The 18,581-nt window shown below is 45.9% G+C and overlaps 1 protein-coding gene across 4 annotated transcripts in view; it reads right to left on the reverse strand.

The window, feature by feature from the left end:
• ABLIM1 (actin binding LIM protein 1) overlaps window positions 1-18,581 on the reverse strand; it is a 239,380-nt gene that overhangs the window by 107,088 nt on the left and 113,711 nt on the right. For 2 of the 4 annotated variants that reach the window (XM_081104375.1, XM_081104373.1), the window contains exon 2: window positions 10,878-11,012. In XM_081104375.1, the coding sequence (XP_080960501.1) occupies window positions 10,878-11,012 (135 nt within the window). Of the gene's footprint in view, window positions 1-10,877; window positions 11,013-18,581 lie in introns of those variants that run through there. The other 2 variants (XM_081104376.1, XM_081104374.1) reach the window with 1 other exon arrangement.

The following is an 18,581-nucleotide window of genomic DNA, read 5'->3' on the forward strand; positions in this document are numbered from 1 at the left end:
GAGGGGATTATAGAATATCTCAGAGATTTTTCTTCAATATTCTTCTATGTACATATCTTATTTTCCCACAGGGTGACAAAGCACTTTATGGGTAAGAGTCCTCATCTTTACTTCTTTTGATCCTTCAACCATGCTGTCTAAGCAATTTTTGAGATAAGTTGAATTGAGCCTCAAATTTGACGGGTCCCCCTGGATTCCAACCTTCAGTGACATCATTTGCTTTTCCAAACTTTCTTACTTCTCAAAGTCATGAGAAGTGAAAAAAGAATGCATTTGAACTACTATTAATTCCCTTTATTCTCTCCTCCAATCCCCACAATTTTTTTTTTATTAAAGTTGGTCGGTTTTATATTAACAGCTTAGCAAATACTTTTAACTTCTTTAAAGTGCTTTTAAAAATACTCTTGCACAAAGCAAAACTTTCACATCCAAGTGATCAAGAAGTCTCAGTTAGTAAAATCAAACTTCAGTAGAGTTTTTGATTTTTAAAACTATTTAGATCTTCAACTTTGGGTGCTCCACTTGTCTTTGCTTTAGTTGAAAATTAACATATGCCCAGGGAAAAGCAGAGACCCCTTTCATTAAAAATTATATATATCTGCCAGTGACGGAGATTAATTGCTTCCTTCTCAGTGACCAATTATTTAAAACATGTGCGCCTCTCAAGGCCCCTCTGAATCTTGCTGCTTTGCCGTCACGAAGGTGTGGCTACCACAGCCATCTGCCTTGAAGATGTTAAGGTCTTGAATTAATTTACTGAATACTATTAACTAGTTAAGTAGGAATATGTACATCTAAGCAATTTGATGTAGAAGTTGTGATATTGTAACAGGCACATTTAAAAGTTTTAAATCTTAAAGAAACAATCATAGGAGCTGCCTGTGTTGTAAAACTCCCAAGGAACAAAGCACAGAGGTGCCAAGTAAGGATGAAAACAGAACAGGATTTTCGTGACATGAACAGGGCTGCAGTAGCAGCGATCTCGTCAACCTTCTAAAAAACACAGTTAACACTGACTGTTGGAGTTAATCCACATTTAGGAGAATAGGAAATACTTAAAACTCTGCCCAAAGGCCAGCTGAGGGTAAAATGCAAAAGACATCTCCTTCATTGATATGAGTAGACCGAACACCTTTGCTGGGCGGCCACTATCATTTGTGTTTTCACCAATTCATACCACCAAGAGAGGAAGGGACATGACACAGCCACGATCAATGTGTTCAATTTAGTTTTGAGCAACACAAGAATTTTAATTGGGGGCCAGGAGTCTTAGGCGGGTCCTTTCTTCTCTTTTCTAGAGCAAGTGCCAGCTGGTTAGCCCATCACAGGGCAAAGGGAGTCCTTCTGAACCTGCTCAGGGAAGTGGAGGCTCCAGGGCTGGGACCTGTGTTACACCTGCTGTTTCCGGTGATCAGGGCCAGGTGCTCCAGAAGTGCTACTTGACCCACCTGCCTGGGCCAGCACCCTCCCTGCTCCTCCCAGCCCCAGGCACTGGAGCTGGGGGTGGGACAGACGCAGGGCATGGAACTCAGAAACACTCCCTGGCGGATCGGTCCTGTGATTACCAAAGACTTCCCATCCTGTTCCTCCATCCTCTACTCCAACTCCATTTTAACACCTTTCGTACTGCTCACAAGCTTTCTCGTGTTTCTCGCGCCATCTATTAAGGACCGCTCATGAGTTTTCTCGTTTTTCACCGCCATCTGTTATGGACCTTAGATGTCAACACACTGTCTTGTCCACATTGAATGAAGTGATCTCATTGGTGGAAACCGTGCAGGTCAATCTACGAAAAATTATATAATTGCACGAACCCATAAAGCATTGCAGTTACATTGTATTTTGGTCATTCGAATAGTCTTCGTCTTCAAGTTCCTGGCGCTTTTAGAAAATGTTTCACGCAGTACCATACGTTAAAAAAGTACTAGGAACTTTAATTGTTTAATTGTTTAAGTAAATAAAAATGTTATAATTATTGAAAAACAACACCTAAAGTGCATTATGATGATTTAAATAACATGCAGTTTGCCCAAAAACGTGCGGTCCCTGGCGTATGTCTTAGAGATTTCTATGCGGTACGAAAGGTGTTAAAATAATTTTATTTCATCCGAGATGTTATTCTACTTATTTCCTCAAACTCTTTTTTCACAGAACATACTGAGATAGACTTTCACATCGTGCCTTCCCAAACCACCAAAAATTCCACGGTGTGCGGGGTCTCCTTGAGTCAGTCTTTGGTCTGGAACCCAGGGCAGTCTGTTTGAAAGCATCAGGCACTGAAGCTCAAAACAGCCACACCCTGCAGCCCAGAGCCCAAAATAGCCGAACAGAGACTCGTAAACAACACCGTGAGGGGGCAGCTTCCCGCCAGAAATAACCACTTGCTAATGTGTCAGCCTGGAAGCTAATACTAACCCTCAAAAAACATACTGCGATGGTTTTTCACATTAACTTCTCGATGCCCATACATTTCAATGACCTTTCCTGGGAAAGAAGATGCTGAGACGCCCAAACAGATGGCAAAAGCGGGCCCCCATGGCAAGGGCTGTATTTAACTCAGAGCCTGAATTTACAATAACAAGTGAAGAGAATTGGTTGGAAGGGAATCATTTTGGCATCTCTTTTATCAATAAAATCTTTGAGTATGTACTAAGCTTGTTTTTAACACTAGTAACACTTCATGTGCAAACAGTATTAATTCTAACCAGCTAAAATAACAAAGAGATCACCCAGAATGATATCTCTCAATGTCCTCTTTTTTTGCCTTCTACGATTTGGCCCATAACACAAACACAGGTTTTAACGTCTTCCATGCCAGCACAGATTACTTCAGTAACCAGAAGTACCAGGCACAGGGCTGCCAACGTGCACAGGGAGAAATAAGAGCTGGCCGTGTTCATAGGACCTTGCTTACTCTAGGCAAACTTATCTCAAAGTAGCCAGGAATTTTGGGTCCAGAGGTATAATTTGGGTTTTTGTTTGTTTGTTTTTGTTAATGCTCACTTGAGGATATTTTCCCATTTTAGAGAGAATGGAAGGGAGAAGGATATCAGAGAGAGAAAAAAACATCAATGTGGTTGACTCCCACACTTGCCTCGACCAGGGCTGGGTAATCGAGGTATATGCCCTTGACCGGAATCGAACCCACCACCCTTAAGTCACAGGGCAGCATTCTACCCATTGAGCCAAACCGGCTAGGGCATCCATTGGTATATATTATTCAGATCTATCTTCTCTCCAACCCCCTTCCCTGTTCGGTCCCCAGAAAGATCTGCATCATGTGTCTTTGCCTTTTATGAACTTCCAGGCTCCCAGGAGGCAGCCTCAGTGAGAGCTACCTGTGTGTCTATAAGCTGAACCGAGAGAAAACAGATGAGGGCACAGACGCAGTGCTCTCTTCATCAGCAACCACAGAAAGCAGAGAGCACGGTGTCTATTAACCCTCCGCACGGGTTCTTTACCTCTAGTTTCTCTCCTGCCCAGCCTCCTTGGCTCACCTCCTGAGACCACTTTATCAGGTGGCTCCCCTGCTCTGCTCTGCTAAATGCTTTGACCTTGCACATGAGGCTCCGCATCTTCCAAATGTTCATGTCAGTCTTCCTGAACACCCCACCAGCGCTTTGCTCCAATCAACCTGACCTGCCACCCCCTGCCGGACGGACACCTCCTCTCACCACCTGCCTGTGCCAACCCCACCCAGCCTCCCTGGCTGCACTCAAGTTTGACCTCCTGATGAAACTGACCGCTTCCTCCAGTTCCCCAGCTCCGATTCCTCAGGGCTCAGAACAACTACTGACATTCAACTCATATTTAATATATATTGTCTTGTACCTTATACTGCCCTTGTAATTTTCTCTTGATTTCAATGCAAGTTTATGAAAGGCAGAGACAACTTCTTATGCCATTTTAGATCTTCTACAATACTTAGAGAGATGGCAAATTATTGCCCCTATCCCCTGATTCTGTATCGCTTTAAACCAGGCTGGTATCTGGATAGTGAGGGCGGGGCCCAGTTCCTTTAGCTCCGCATAAGGAAAGGGCATTTGGGCATGACTTTGAGCCAGCAATCCTGTCTTTGCTTCTGAAAGTACCTAGTTGGCATCAAGATCGTCATGCCAAGGTAGTAACTCTGCCCGCCCCCAACTTCTTGAGTCTTACTTAAGATTGAACTTCCTGAGCCACTGAACTGACGGCAACTCAACAACTCACGAGTCCATTTCGGTTCACAGGTGCTACGCAGGGTCAGACAATGCCCTACTTTGTGTTTAGCAGAACCGAGAAGGTCCTGATTGCAGAGAATAAGATTGCAACTGGTTAAGTGCTGCATGATTGAAGGCGCATGGAAAGAAACTAGAATGGGATCACAGGGTAGCAACGGGAATAATTAAAGGGCTGGGAGAAGGGACTTAAAGTGAATGAAACTGGGATTAGACTGAAGAAAAAGAGGCCAGGGTAATAAAAGCCTTCGAGTATCTGGTGGGTTATTTTAAGGAAATCAATGATCAGCTCTTTTCCATTGAGGGAGGGCAAAATGGGAAAAAGTTTATTTTACAAGTACCAAGAGATGTAAGTTAGAAAAGCTAACAGACATACCACAGAGGTGACTGAAGGTGAGAACAGCTTTCTGAAAGAAGCTGTGCCCCATCTGTGGTTAGGAAATATTCAGGGTAGAATAAGTGGCCTTTCCAACCAGGATAGCAAGCTGATCTTTCTGGATATGGACAATGTGATCATGTTACTCTTCTGACTAATATCTGAAGATCAAATCACAGGGATTCTATCAAAATGACGAGAACATCAAATTCATCATTTTACCACTTTGAGTTAGTTCTTATACCAGATAAATCAGATAATATAATTTTACTTTAAACAAATATCTAAATACAGGAAACCCTTAATCTCTATATTCAACCCTCCACTTTTCATCCATTTTACTCCAATAAAATTCCTTGCATTTTATAAACGCATGTATTCTACATGGAATGATCGTGACCTGTTAAATGCCTCACAAAACCCTAAGGTGGCAAAAGTGGAAAGTTCTCTGATAGCTAGGATGTTTTCCCCAACCCCTTCACAGAACTCAATCTTTAAAGAATAATTCTTAAAAATATATTGCAATTCACTGACATTAGTAGAAGTTGTAACCTGAATTTTCTAATCATTTTAGATCAATACTTTAAAAATAATGTTAATGTTCATGGGCTCTCTTGATGGTGTAAACATTATAGAGGCCCAGGGATTTTAACAATCAATCAAAAGGTAGCATTTGCCACCCCTTTTAACACATAGTTAATTAAGACTCACGTTGCTTAGAGGCACTAGTCTCTCTTAAAACAGAATTCTCTGAGGATTTCTGCCGCTCCAATGCCACCTAGATGGAAGAGTGTACACGATCTGATTCTATTTTTACATGATCTGATTTTTCGAAATTTCTATAGACACCCAATGTTCAGATGTCTTTTAAAAACGATGTGGCTATAAATAACATACAACACTAGTTCCATTTTTGAAAAGGAATAAAGTTACTATAATTAATGTTTAAAATGCCATCTTTCAAATGATGATGGGAACATCACGGTTCCATTCGTTTCTGGTAGAAACTTCCTTGTCCAAATGAAGGCCACTGTCAGCTCTAGCCACACCCGTCTTCACCATCCACTGCCTTGAATGAGGCAGCCCCTACCCCTGCCCGCAACTAGCCCGCTCCCCCTTTCCAGTCCTGGGCAGGTGAGTAAGCTCTCCGGAGCATCTGTGCTTCACCACATCTCGTCTCCTTGGCAACATCCCCAGACCACTGAGTGCTAGGTGGTCTCTGCAGCCTTGACCGCTCACCTCCACCTGTCCTGCTACCAGTCACGGTCCACTAGTAAGCACACTACTTGCCACCAGATCGCAGGTTCTTCAGGGATAGGTGCTGTGTCATGTATGCCTTTAGTCCTCCATAGTCTAGCACAGCGAACGGATAGATGATAGATGCTCTATAAACATTTCACTTGGCAAAGACCATTAAGTATTGATATTCTCAGGTTTTATGCAAAATTAAGTGACTTTTAGCATGGAAAGAATGCAAACCTGCTTTTGGAATTATGAAGTCCACGTTGTTGACTTTTTTACTAGAAGGAATTAAGTGGTTGTTGTAATTTCCTCTTTTATCTGTCAGCTCAAACTTCTCTTTCTGGAAATGGGGGTGCGGGGAGCCTTCCCTGACCACCTGCCCCACCACAGACACACCAAGATCCTCCCTCCTGCTGCAAGTTCACATTGTTGCTCATGCACCTCCTTTTATTTTCCCTTTATTGCACCAACCACAGTGGTAAATCATACTTGTATAATTATTTGATTGTCTGATTAATATTCAGGCTGTGATAACAAAATGTGGGTGACTTATAAACAACAGAAATTTATTTCACACAATTCTGGAGGCTGGGAAGTCCAAGACCAAGGTGCTTGCAGATTCAGTGTCTGGCAAGGGCCTGATTCTTGGTTCACACATGGCTATCTTCTCTCTGGGTCCCATGGCAGAAGAAATAAGGGACCTCCTTTTATTAGAGCACTAATCCCCTCCATGAGGGCTCTACCCCCATAATCTAATTATCTCCCAAAGCTCCACCTCCAAATACCATCACATGGGGGATTGAGTTTCAACATATGAATTTGGGAGGGAATAAAATAATTCAGTCTATGGCATATCCCTTTGAACTTATGGGTGCAGAAAACTATACAACAGAGAGTTCTATACCTTTTCTTCTTTCAAAATTCATAGGACATATCTAGATACCATGACTTTTCCATCTCTAAATTACTAGTCAGATATGTTTGGAACATACATTTTAATAGCTACTCTTTAGCTGAGCATTTCATACCTAAATTTTACATTGAATGAAGCTGTTCTACAGAAAAGTCTAATTGCTGGGAATTTCATAGGCCACCCCACCACCTGGTTAATTCTGCCTTCTATCCAACCTTTTATGCCATTATTTGATATAATTATTCAGTTATATTTATCTCCTACTAGAGAGTAAACTTCTTGAGGGCAGAAATTTTTATCTGTTTTGTCCATTGTTATACCCAGTGCCTACCAGGGGTGGGCAAACTTTTTGACTCGAGGGCCACAAAGGGTTCTTAAACTGGACCGGAGGGCCGGAACAAAAGCATGGATGGAGTGTTTGTGTGAACTAATATAAATTCAAAGTAAACATCATTACATAAAAGGGTACGGTCTTTTTTTTTTTTAGTTTTATTCATTTCAAATGGGCCAGATCCGGCCCGCGGGCCGTAGTTTGCCCACGGCTGGCCTAGACTGATGTGGTAGGTGCTCAATAAGGTGAATGAATGAATGAACAAGCAAACTCATACAACTTAACAAAAGGAAGACAAACAACCCAATCAAGAAATGGGCAGAAGACCTAAACAGACACTTCTCCAAAGAGGACATACAAATGGCCAAGAGACATATGAAAAAATGCTCAATGTCACTAATCATCAGAGTGATGCAAATTAAAATGACAATGAGGTATCACCTCACACCTGCCAGAATGGCTGCCATCAATAAATCAACAAATAACAAATGCTGGTGAGGATGTGGAGAAAAGGGAACCCCAGTAACTGCTGGTGGGCATGTAGACTGGTACAGCCATTATGGAAACCAGTGTGGAGTTTCCCCAAAAAAGGAAAGTGGAACTGCCATGTGACCCAATAACCCCACTTCTAGGAATATATCCTAAGAAACCAAAAACACCAATCGGGAAGAATATATGCACCCCTATGTTCACAGCAGCATTGTTTGTAACAGCTAAGATCTGAAAACAGCCAAAGTGCCCATCAGTATATGAATGGACAAAAAAGCTGTGGTACATTTACAAAATGGAATATTATGCAGCTGTAAAAAAGAAGGATATCTCACCCTTTGAGACAGCATGGAAGGACCTGGAGAGTACTATGCTAAGTGAAGTCAGTCAGTCAGAGAAAGACAACTATCACATGATTTCACTTATACGTGGAATCTAAAAAAACAAACAAACTGACAATCAAAATAGATCCAGAGACATGGAAGAATGCAACAGACTGAGGATCCTCAGAGGGAAAGGGGTGAAGGAAGGGAAGAGATCAACCAAAGAACTTACATGCATATATGAATAACCCAAGAACATAGACAATAGTGGGATGAAGGCCTGGGGAGGGGAAAGGAGGGGAGGAGGAAGTAAGGGGTCAATGGGATGGGGGAGGAAAGGGTCATCTGTAATATTTTCAACAATAAAGATACATTTTTAAAAACCATACTTTTCTTTGGAACTCGAATATTAATGTTTCCAATGGCATAGCTTGTCAACTAGATTGATGAAATGCTTCCTATGGCGTATGCTCTCAAATGGTTACTAGACAGTAACATGATCTTCTGAAAAGAAGGAGTGTAAGTGAAGCTATCGATCATGGACTACAGAGCTACACGTCTGTCTAGCAGATACAACAGATAAGAGCACTGAAGACTGTTTCATATCGACAGCATGAAGCAAAGTATATAGTACAACTTTCCCACACAAATAACTTGCATTCAGTCCTTAAATATAAACTAGAAGAGAAAAAAGCAAAGAAGCACTCCCCCTCCCCCCTGATGGGGTTAAACAAAATTGTCTCCTAACACCTTGACGTACTGAACAGTGACCACCCACACCTGGGACTAATGCTTTGTATGTTCAACTACACATACAGACTGTACTGATTTCACACCAAATCTACCCCTCGAGACATGTCTCAGGAAATTTCTGAGCACAAAGTAAAGCAAAATATAATTCTTGACTCCAAGGTAGCTGAGCTGGATGTAACCGGAAAATATTTACTCTCTGACCTGCTATCTCAGAGGCTCCCATTTGGTACTTCGGGTTCTATGCACATAGACAGTTATGTGCATATGGAATCAGCGGACTTCAGACCTGGGTCCACTTAAATAGCCATGGTCTAGTCTTTTCATGTTACAGACAAGAGCATGGAGCCCCAGGGAGACAGGGGACTTGCCTGAGATCACAGAGCTGCTTCGTGGCGATGGCAGGACTCCGGCCACACAGAGTCGCAGCCCAGTCAGCACCCTGGGTGTGACTCTGGTGTTTCCTGACGGCCGCCTTGGGTTGCCTGAAAACTGGGGACTTGTCGTACTTCTCACAGGGGTTCTCAGGCGGACTGGGGGCTCTCTCGGGGGCGCATTACAGCCTTTGGTAATCTGTGTCATGTTCAATTGGAAGTAAGCTCATGTCCCCTTCCCTTTGCATCTTCTCACCCGAGCTCTATGCTTGTGCTCTTTCTCCTGAAAAGATGATGCTCAATGCAAGAAATAGGACATCAGAAAAAGCCCTGCCTCTCCTCTGTCCATGTATTTGAGGGTCTCTAGGCAGCCTGGAGTCTGCTTGACAGCCCCCCCGGCCATGGAGGGCTTAAGATAGCAATGCTGAGCCCTGTACCTAACAGACTTAAAACGAAACACGGTTTCCAGGGATGAGGTTGGGTACCACGTGCAGGGTGCAGAGTAAAGAGGCAGAGTGGGATTACAGTTGCCCCTCTTCTCTCTCTCTTCCTACATCCCCCACGCCAACCTCAGCCACCCCAACATGCCTTCAGCTCAAGTGACCTATTTTTCAAATAAGCACAAAGCAATGTCTCTCTCTCCCCACTCAGCCAGGCTCTGGCCCCAGAATTACAGGTCAGCATATTTGATACCACGATGCCAACAGTTCTAAGCCCCAAAGGGAGGCTTGTTAATGGAAATCGACCTCAAGTTGGTAGCTTCCTGGATGGGATGTATTTTTCTGCTTGGAGGCCTTCCAAGTATTTTTGCTTAATGCTCACTTCTTAATACACACACTACACACACACACACACCATACACACACACACACATCCCACACACTACATACACACACACCACTACACACCATAGACACACTACACACATACATACACTACACACACTACACACACACACCCCACTACACACCATACACACACCATACACTACATACACACACACCACTACACACCATACACACGCATCACCACACACACACACATATACATACACACACAAACACCCCTACACACACCACCACACACCATAATACACACCGCCACCACACACACACACACACACACCACACACACACACACCACTACACACCATACACACACCATACACTACACACACACCACTACACACCATTCACACACCACACACCACACACTACACGCACACACCACTACATACCATACACACACCACACACACACACACCACTATACACCATACACACATCACGCACTACATACACACACCACTACACACCATACACACACATCACCACACACACAAACACCCCCCCCACACACACACCACCACACACCATAATACACACCACCACCATACACACACATACACACACACACACACACACACCCCTTACACGCCCACCCCACATGTCCCACAGGAGCCAGTGACTCAGCACCCCAACCTTACCAGTCTTCCAGCCCTCCTCTAAATAACAGCTGTTAAGACAAAGTTACTCTGTGGTAGGAATCCCTCATTTCACAGGAAAAGAAATAAAAAGCTCAAAATACAAAACTGCATTTTCATGGCTCCCCTATAATCAGTGCCCCCCTCCGAGAACCTGGAACTTCAGTTAACACCCAAAGGCCTGTGCATCCCTGGTGTTGGCGGGACCAGTCTGCCTCCTGAGTCTCCTCCAATCCCACACTAGGGAAGCTAAGTGACTCCTGGGCTCTGAGCATGCTCACTCCTCGTCCGGTGACTTGGTGTGGAGAGGGGACGGGGCAGACCCAAGGGAAGCACTGGCTGCGACATGCCACGCAGCCAGGGAGCTGGAGGCCCCGTACCTTTGCAGGTGAAACATTTGATGTGGAAGTGCTTGGTCTGGACCCGGAGCACCTCTCCCTTGCACGGTTCCCCGCATTTATGGCAGTGAATGGCGGGCTTCTCGGATGGGTGGTGGGGGTCCTGAGGGTGGGCCACTGGAAGAAAAAGAAAAGGTCTAGGTGAGCAGACAGAACTACAACAGGGGTCGCTATGGGCGTGCATAAATATCCCCCTAACGTTGGGATCAAATGAGCCACATATTAATGCATCGGAGTGAGCCGAGCCCCTCCCCCCAGGCCATCACCACGGGGATCCACACATGAAATGAGAGAGCTGTTCCTTCTTCCTCTCAAACTTCTCTAGGCCTTCCTCACTGGGCCATTCAGTATGTGATCTTGTCAGGTGCGACGCTTTGTAACAGGTCTTTAAATTCACGGCACTGTACATGCCTGGAGGATGGAGACCATTTCTTAAACTCATGTTTTTTCTACCCATTTGTACTTTTCCTTCCTTCTTCCAGATCCTCAGGACGCAGCAGAATGCTCACGCACCAAAGGATGCAGTCGGTGTTTATTTAGTTAGTATGTGCTGGCTGGCTTCTCATCTGCTCTACCAGAGCCATGCCTGAAGTTCCTTTGGCAACTCAGTTAACCTTCCAGAAGCCTGCTGTGAGCCTCCTGTATGTGCACAGTTCCTGATACGCACACTGCAAGCAGTAATTTAAGAAACTAAATACATTAGCTATCACGTGATCCTCTCTGAGCCTCAGTTTCCCCTCCTGCAAGAAAAGGTGGCTGGATCAGATGATGGCAAAGGTCTTTTCAAGCTCCCAAATCACGTGGGACTATCCTCTCAGTTTCCAGAGCGTGGCTGGCCGAGAATATCACCACTGCCCGGAGCGGGAATAGGACTCACAACCTCCCCTGTACGAAGGGCAGAGAGAGACGTCAGCGAGAGCACACCCGTGGCCTTGAACTAGCCGGGGGTCCCCATGCAACTTGCCGTTCTCCAGCTAGAGAAGGCAGCGGCACTCTCTGCTATAAAGTGCCTTTTCTGAGTTGGGTCCCTGGCAGGAAGAACCGTGTGCCATATAAGACGGATTACATAAGTAGCTGTGTGAGCGTGATACGGGATAAGAACAATAAACCCAAAATTAATCAACCGACACAAAGAACAGAGATGATTTTTTTTTTCTCTCAAGCAGTAAAACCGGGTTGGACAGGAGATGGGGGAGAGATGTGGGCAGATATTTCTGAAACTCGATTTGGAAAAGCACCTACGGCCAGGAGCTCACTATCCCCCGAGCATAATAGCACACTGTTTCCCCTGGCCCACGGTCACGGCTCCTTTCGCCTGGAAAGAGTTGGAACAGGACAGTCCAAATAATCCATTATCAGCGACATTCTGAGAAACAAGGTTGTTCTTGTGAGCAGCAGGTGCTGTTTCGGGTTGAACACCTGATCCGGAGTCTCTGTGCTGGACCCCGGGAGTGTCGGGCAAAGGCACCAACACTGAGCTACCCCTGCATTTCCTTATCTGCCTGCTGGGATCTCTCTTGGAAAGCTGTGTTTGCGACAGAAGCCAGTATGAGCTACAGGAATGAAGGAGGGGCATCATTTCAAGATGTCTAAACAACCATCGACTTTTAATATTCGCCGGACATTAAAAACAGTTTCTGTTAACAATATACACTCCGAGTGCTAGTGGAGAACATGTGAGTTGCTCTTTTAAGCTAATTCCTGCTTCCTATAAGAATGAGGAAACTCCTATTTATTGAGCATCTACTACATGCCAGGCATGATGCTAGGTGCTTACACATAAGTTGTTTTATTAAACCCACTGCCCCCCTCTCTCTTCCACCTGCCCCACTCCCCTGCCCGTGAGGTGGGTAATATTGTTCCCATTGGACAGATGAGAAAACAGAGCCACAGAGACACAGGAAGTGGAAGCTAAAAGAGCGACACCCAGGCCATTCCAACTCCTGAGCTCAAGTTCCTCCCATGCTATTTGTCGACATCAAAATATTGTCATAAATCAGGTAATTATTATAAGTCAGGCAATACTTGAGCTGTGCTCCAGCTCAAGCTCAAGTGCAGTTCTAAAAGCAGCCGTAGGTCTCGGCTTACAAAGGAGCAGACACACTGTGTGTGATAGTGACGCTAGCTGGACACGGTGCCCACCTGGTGATGCTCAAGGTGGCTGTGCCTACACCCCCAACCAGAACCCCGGTGGCCGCCACGTAGTAAAATTAGCACCATGCGGATTCCTCAGCCCCACTGGACGGAGTGGGGATCTGTTGTTGGAATGAGATCAGGGCATTCCTTTGCATGCTAGGAGCTATTTCCCTTGAGAACTCAGACAATATGGCTAAGCACGTCACAGATAAGTGTGAGAGTGAAGGAGCACTTCACAAGACCATCCTCTTCAGAAGGAATGCTGAGCCCAGTGGATCTCTTGATTACAAGGGAGAATGCATTTCTGGATAAGAACAATGGCACTGCCCTGCCGTTTCTCTCGACACTTGAGTTTTTTATAGCGAAGCGGGCAAGCCATGCTGAGTAATGATGAGGGAAGGAAAATATCATTTCACTTCTTGGCTCTTCCCTGTGTCTGAACGACGGTGCCAGTGCGATTGCTGGCACCAGCCACAAAGGTCAGAATTGGGATCAGCATCTGCATTTTGCAAGCAGTTCCCTTTGGAAATATATATGACACTGCAAAGTCCTCCCTGCCCAGCGGTGACCTCTGTTCTCACCCGAGATAGCAGAGACTCTATCGTGTTCACTTGCCTTTCTTCCCAGCACCCGTCAGCCTGGGCAGATGCATATCAGAACCCACCCGTGAAGAAATGGGCTGGCCTGGCCGGTGTGACGCAGTGGTTGAGCATCGACTTATGTATCTGGAGGTCACAGTTTGATTCCCGGTCGGAGCACATGCCCAGGTTGCGGGCTCGATCCCCATTGGGGGGGGGGGGGGGCGCGAGGGGGGAGAAGGAGGCAGCCGATCAATGATTCTCTCTCATCATTGATGTGTCTCTCTCTCTCCCTCTCCCTTCCTCTCTGAAATCAATAAAAAATAAAAAAAAAAAAGGAAAAAAAAGAAAGAAAGAAATGGGCTATTCTCATTAGGGAATGACAGAATCCGAAGACCAAAAGAGACGTGGTGTTTATTTCACCCCAACTCAGATCAGTATAGACAAAAGAATCTCTCCTCTCTCTTTCTTAAAGATTAATAAGGAGGTTTGTTTTACATAACAGCCTTTGGCAGTTTGGTTAATACCAAAAGTATGTTCCTTGGCTCAAGTCTTCATTTCTGAAATCTGCTGAGTCAGTTGCAATGTAGGGATGACATTAATTCCACACTCCTCCTATTTGCCAGCTGGCTTCTGTTGCTCATTTTAACTTGATCACTCCATCTTTCAGAGCCTGGGTGGTCCCTATGTTTTCTACTGATAGGGAAAATGGGGAGCAAAGAGCTTACATTTCTTCCCCAAAGTTTCCAGGGAGTTATTGGCAGAGGCACACTTCCCAGCTCTTCACACTGTACCTAGTAGTCAATGATTTACCCTGCAACTCGGGCAGATCCAGTTAAAGCCTTCCATGCCTCATCAATTCGTTGCTAAAATCAGAGCAGTACAATGAAAAATCAAAAGCATGGCTGCACACTTTCTGAAAAATAAGGAGATACATAGGAAGGGCCAAGAGCCTCTTTGCCTGAAAAGGTAGAGCCATCCCCCCACTGCACACGGTCCAATTTGGAGGGATTCTGGGTCCTCAGGTAAAAGAGCCTGCTGCAAGGCTGAGAAGTCTCATGTCTCTCCCAGCACAGGAACGAAAGTTCCATTTGGGGTGCATCACTTTTGAAATGCCTATTTGGTGAGGAGACTGGGGGATTCAGACCATTAAGGAAATCCCAGTAACCTTCGGTGTCCCCAAGCAGAGACGATTACAGGTTGTAAGAGGAAGGCCACAAAAATTAGGCAGAGCCCTTCCTTCTGATCTGGAACCAGCCTTGTCTTGCCCAGGCTACCTCCACGGAGGGACAGACCAGGGAGCTAGACCACCAGACGCAGAACTCTGAGAATGCATATTTGAGATAAAAGTCTTCTTAGCAGGTGAGTATCCCAAACCTATGACAGCGTTCAGAATGAGTTACAACTTGCCCCAGGTTATCTGAAATATTCAGAATCTCCCAGGTATCAAATTCCCCTCCCAAGTGCCCTTTTCTCACCTCTCCCCCAGTCGGCCTTGGAAACCACACCCGAGCGAGGGGTGCTTGGTGGCTTTCAAAGCCCTTACTGCTGCATCATCTCATTTTACCCCCCCAAGAGCTCTACGAGGCAGGGAGAACGGGGACTGCTGACCCCATTTTACAACTGGACAAATTGAGACTCAGAGGAAGGAAGTGATTCACTCCAGGTGACCCAGCCAAGAAAGAAAGAGTTGGCAGTCAACAAAGGCAGTGCTTGTCACACCCAATCTAATCAATGACGCTGGGAAACTTGCCATCATCCTTGATTCCACCCTCTTCTTCATCTCCCACTCAATTTGGTCTACTCTCACATCTCTTAGTCACCCCTTCTCTCTCCGCATGAGTCCAGCCTCAATCCCGTGTTCTCAGATTGCTGAGTTTCCTACTCCCATGGCCCCTTCTTCTCCAATCCAACGTGTAAAGCACACTCCACCCCCAACCCCCGAAGTATGGGCTGCGCTTGGTGACTTCTTTCCAAAGAGGATGGTATGGGAAGCGGGGGAAAGGTAACTTTACACTGGACAGGGCTGACAAACACTACCTCCGCCAGGTGATCAAGGTCAATTCCAGCAGCAACAGTCATGTTGACAGTATGTGCCTTTGACATGATGTCATGAAAACTGGCTCTTTGCCTCTGTGATCTTTCTCCCAAAATAATCCATAGTCCTAGTCTAATCATGACAAAAATTCCTTAAGTGGGGAACATTTGACAAAAACTGGATCGGTATTCTTCAAAACTGTCAAGGTCATCAAAACAAGGAGAGAAGTCCTCTTGTCACTTTTTTTAAAAGACTTGGTCATTAAGCAGAAACCAATCTCACCAGCGGAATATCATTTTGTGATTGCAAACCCAGACCAGTCCTAACCAGAAATCGTCCCCCAGGCCAGGAAGGGCCCTCTTCATGGCAGATGGCGTTTCCTTGCTGTCTCGCCCTTCCCGTAAATTGCTGCCGCCTGGAACGAATTCCTTTAAGACGTGAAGTGTTATTTCCCATCTGCTTATTTACTGGCAGGTGCTGCCTTTGGGACTGTGAGGCAGCTGAGTGTCCCCACTTCCGCGCTGGGGGATGAGAATGCAGTCAGTACATTGCGCTTGGTTTCCTTCTGTGCAGGATGAGACTTTCCCGAGGAAACCCCCTGCGCAGTGCCTCAGGAGTCAGACTATTTCACTGCGGGATCCTGAATAAGCTATTGGACTCAGGCTTGGGGTCCTCCTCGCATACAGGAATAAGACTGCACCCCCTAAGGCATCTGTGAGGTTTATCTGTGATTGTGGGTATAAATGAGTTAGCACAGTGCATGGGACATAGTAAGTGTTCAACAAATTGTCCCTGCTACTGATTTCAGAGAGGAAGGGAACGGGAGAGAGAGATACATCAATGATGAGAGAAAATCATTGACTGGCTGCCTCCTGCACGGCTCCTACTCGGGATCCAGCCTGCCACCCAGGCATATGCCCTGACTGGAATCGAACCGTTACCTCCTGGGTCAGAGGTTGACACTCAACCACTGAACCCTGGCAGCCCAACTGAAGACCGAGTCTTATTCTCCTGGGAGCCTACGTTTCAGGGAGACTGCTTCGTTATCTAGAATATTTTCTGTTACACCATTTAGGTGTAAACACATCCCAGAGATGTGTTCTCCCCACTCCTCCTGCTTCTCTCTGCCTCCTACTACCTTTCTTTGTGCTATAATGGCACTAGTTTGGGGCCTAGGAAACAAACAAAAAAAAAAAACAACAACAACCTCAAAGCTTAAATAAATGCAGAGTGCTTAATTTGCAGTTTACCTACAAAGCCCATTTCCTGCTGTGGCAAGTGGTAGTTCCTTGAAGCCACACACTGTGGCTGCTTCTTTTCTGTAATTGGCTCCCACGACCTCATTTTCCCATACATGTTCGTTTGCTCATCAGAATTAGTCCTTGGCACAAAGCACGGGGTTGCCTTGGTGCAAACACTCCCAGCAGGCGGGCAGCGGGAGGCCTCGCTCACAGCGTCCCTGCCACTGGCATCTGTCCGCTTGTAAGATGTCCCGAGGCTCGGTTTGCCTTTTCTGAGACAACGTACTAGGTCCCTGCCATTCCTCTACACGTAAGAGACGCTGTCGGCAACCGGTCAGCTGCGCTCCTGGTATAGAAATAGCCCAGGCTCAACTCCAGTTCATCTCATTCTGCCCAGGCAAAGAGGTGCTAGGATTATAATAATTGGGACCGAAATTTCTGCCTGGTAAAACACATGACGCATTGGCCCTGAGGTGTGACACCTGCCTCTTCTATAAGCAGGTGAATCTTAGAAAGGGATTTAAAACCAGCGCCGTGCCTTCTGCTCCTCCTCCTCCTGAAAGGCTGACTCCCTGGCCACACCTCGAGACTGGCATGACTCAGTCTAAGGAAAGGCAGGGAGAACACCCTTCTTGACCCCTCCTAGCCTTTCTCTGACCCCACCTGCTAACTGGACTTTGGAGTACAGTCATGTACATCGAGTTCCACCTGTCCTCCAGGACAGTCGTTACAAAGGATCTTGGACTAGGAGTTAGGAGACCAGATAGATTCCTGGTCCAGACTCCCCTGCCCAGTGCCTCCCCCTCCCGGAGACGGTAAAGAGGCTAAGAATACAGGTCCTCCTGCACAGGGTGGAGACAACGTGAGGTCATCTCCTCTCGGGAGGCCCCCTGGCACCAGCCTGGCACACAGATGCCCGTGTCAGCTGAATGTCAGGAGACTGTCACCAACCTGGGTGAGCGGGAATTTCTGCAGGATAACAAAAATCCCTTCTGAAATTTGATAGCGCTTTGTAAGGTCACCCAGGGATCTCAAATTGTCTCTGCACAGCACTTCCATGTAGGAATGGATCACGTCAAACAATTGGGCAGTGGCTTCGGTCTGAACCCTGCTGGCACGATGCCACATCTTTAAGGACTGCTCAGGAGTCATTTCTGTCCTGATTTGAGAGTGGGAGGGACTGTGGTCCCAGTGGAGCCATTTAGGGGAATGCAAGTCATTAAGATAGAGGATCACCGCCTATTAGGGTCCTGAGACAGGATTTAGCATAGGCATGGTGCCACTATAGCCTTCTCCTCCTAATTCCTACTAACACGTGATCCTCCCCACGGAGGTATATATTTGTGCATTTCTCCACCCTGACAAGCTTCCTACTGCTCTCTTGGGAAAGAGCCCATTAAAAAGCAAAAAAAAAAAATTTTTTTGAATGATACCATCAGACTCAGTTCATGTCTCACGTGGAAATTTTCACAAACACAACTTGCTTAGAGCTACGTCAACACCAGACATTCGCCTGAAACAGAGGAACAGGACCTGTCCCTAAGTCACTGATCCCTCACCAAGTGGGATGTTAGGCGGGGTTTAGGGGACAGTTAGGAAGAAGGCAGGAGTCTGCGTCTTCAAACAGCGTGGGCTTTGGACTCATTTGTTCAATCCCTTGGCCACACAGCATCCAGAATGATCTCTTAAGGAC

Source organism: Myotis nattereri, assembly GCF_964212035.1.
Source record: "Myotis nattereri genome assembly, chromosome: 13".
Lineage (NCBI taxonomy): Eukaryota > Metazoa > Chordata > Mammalia > Chiroptera > Vespertilionidae > Myotis > Myotis nattereri.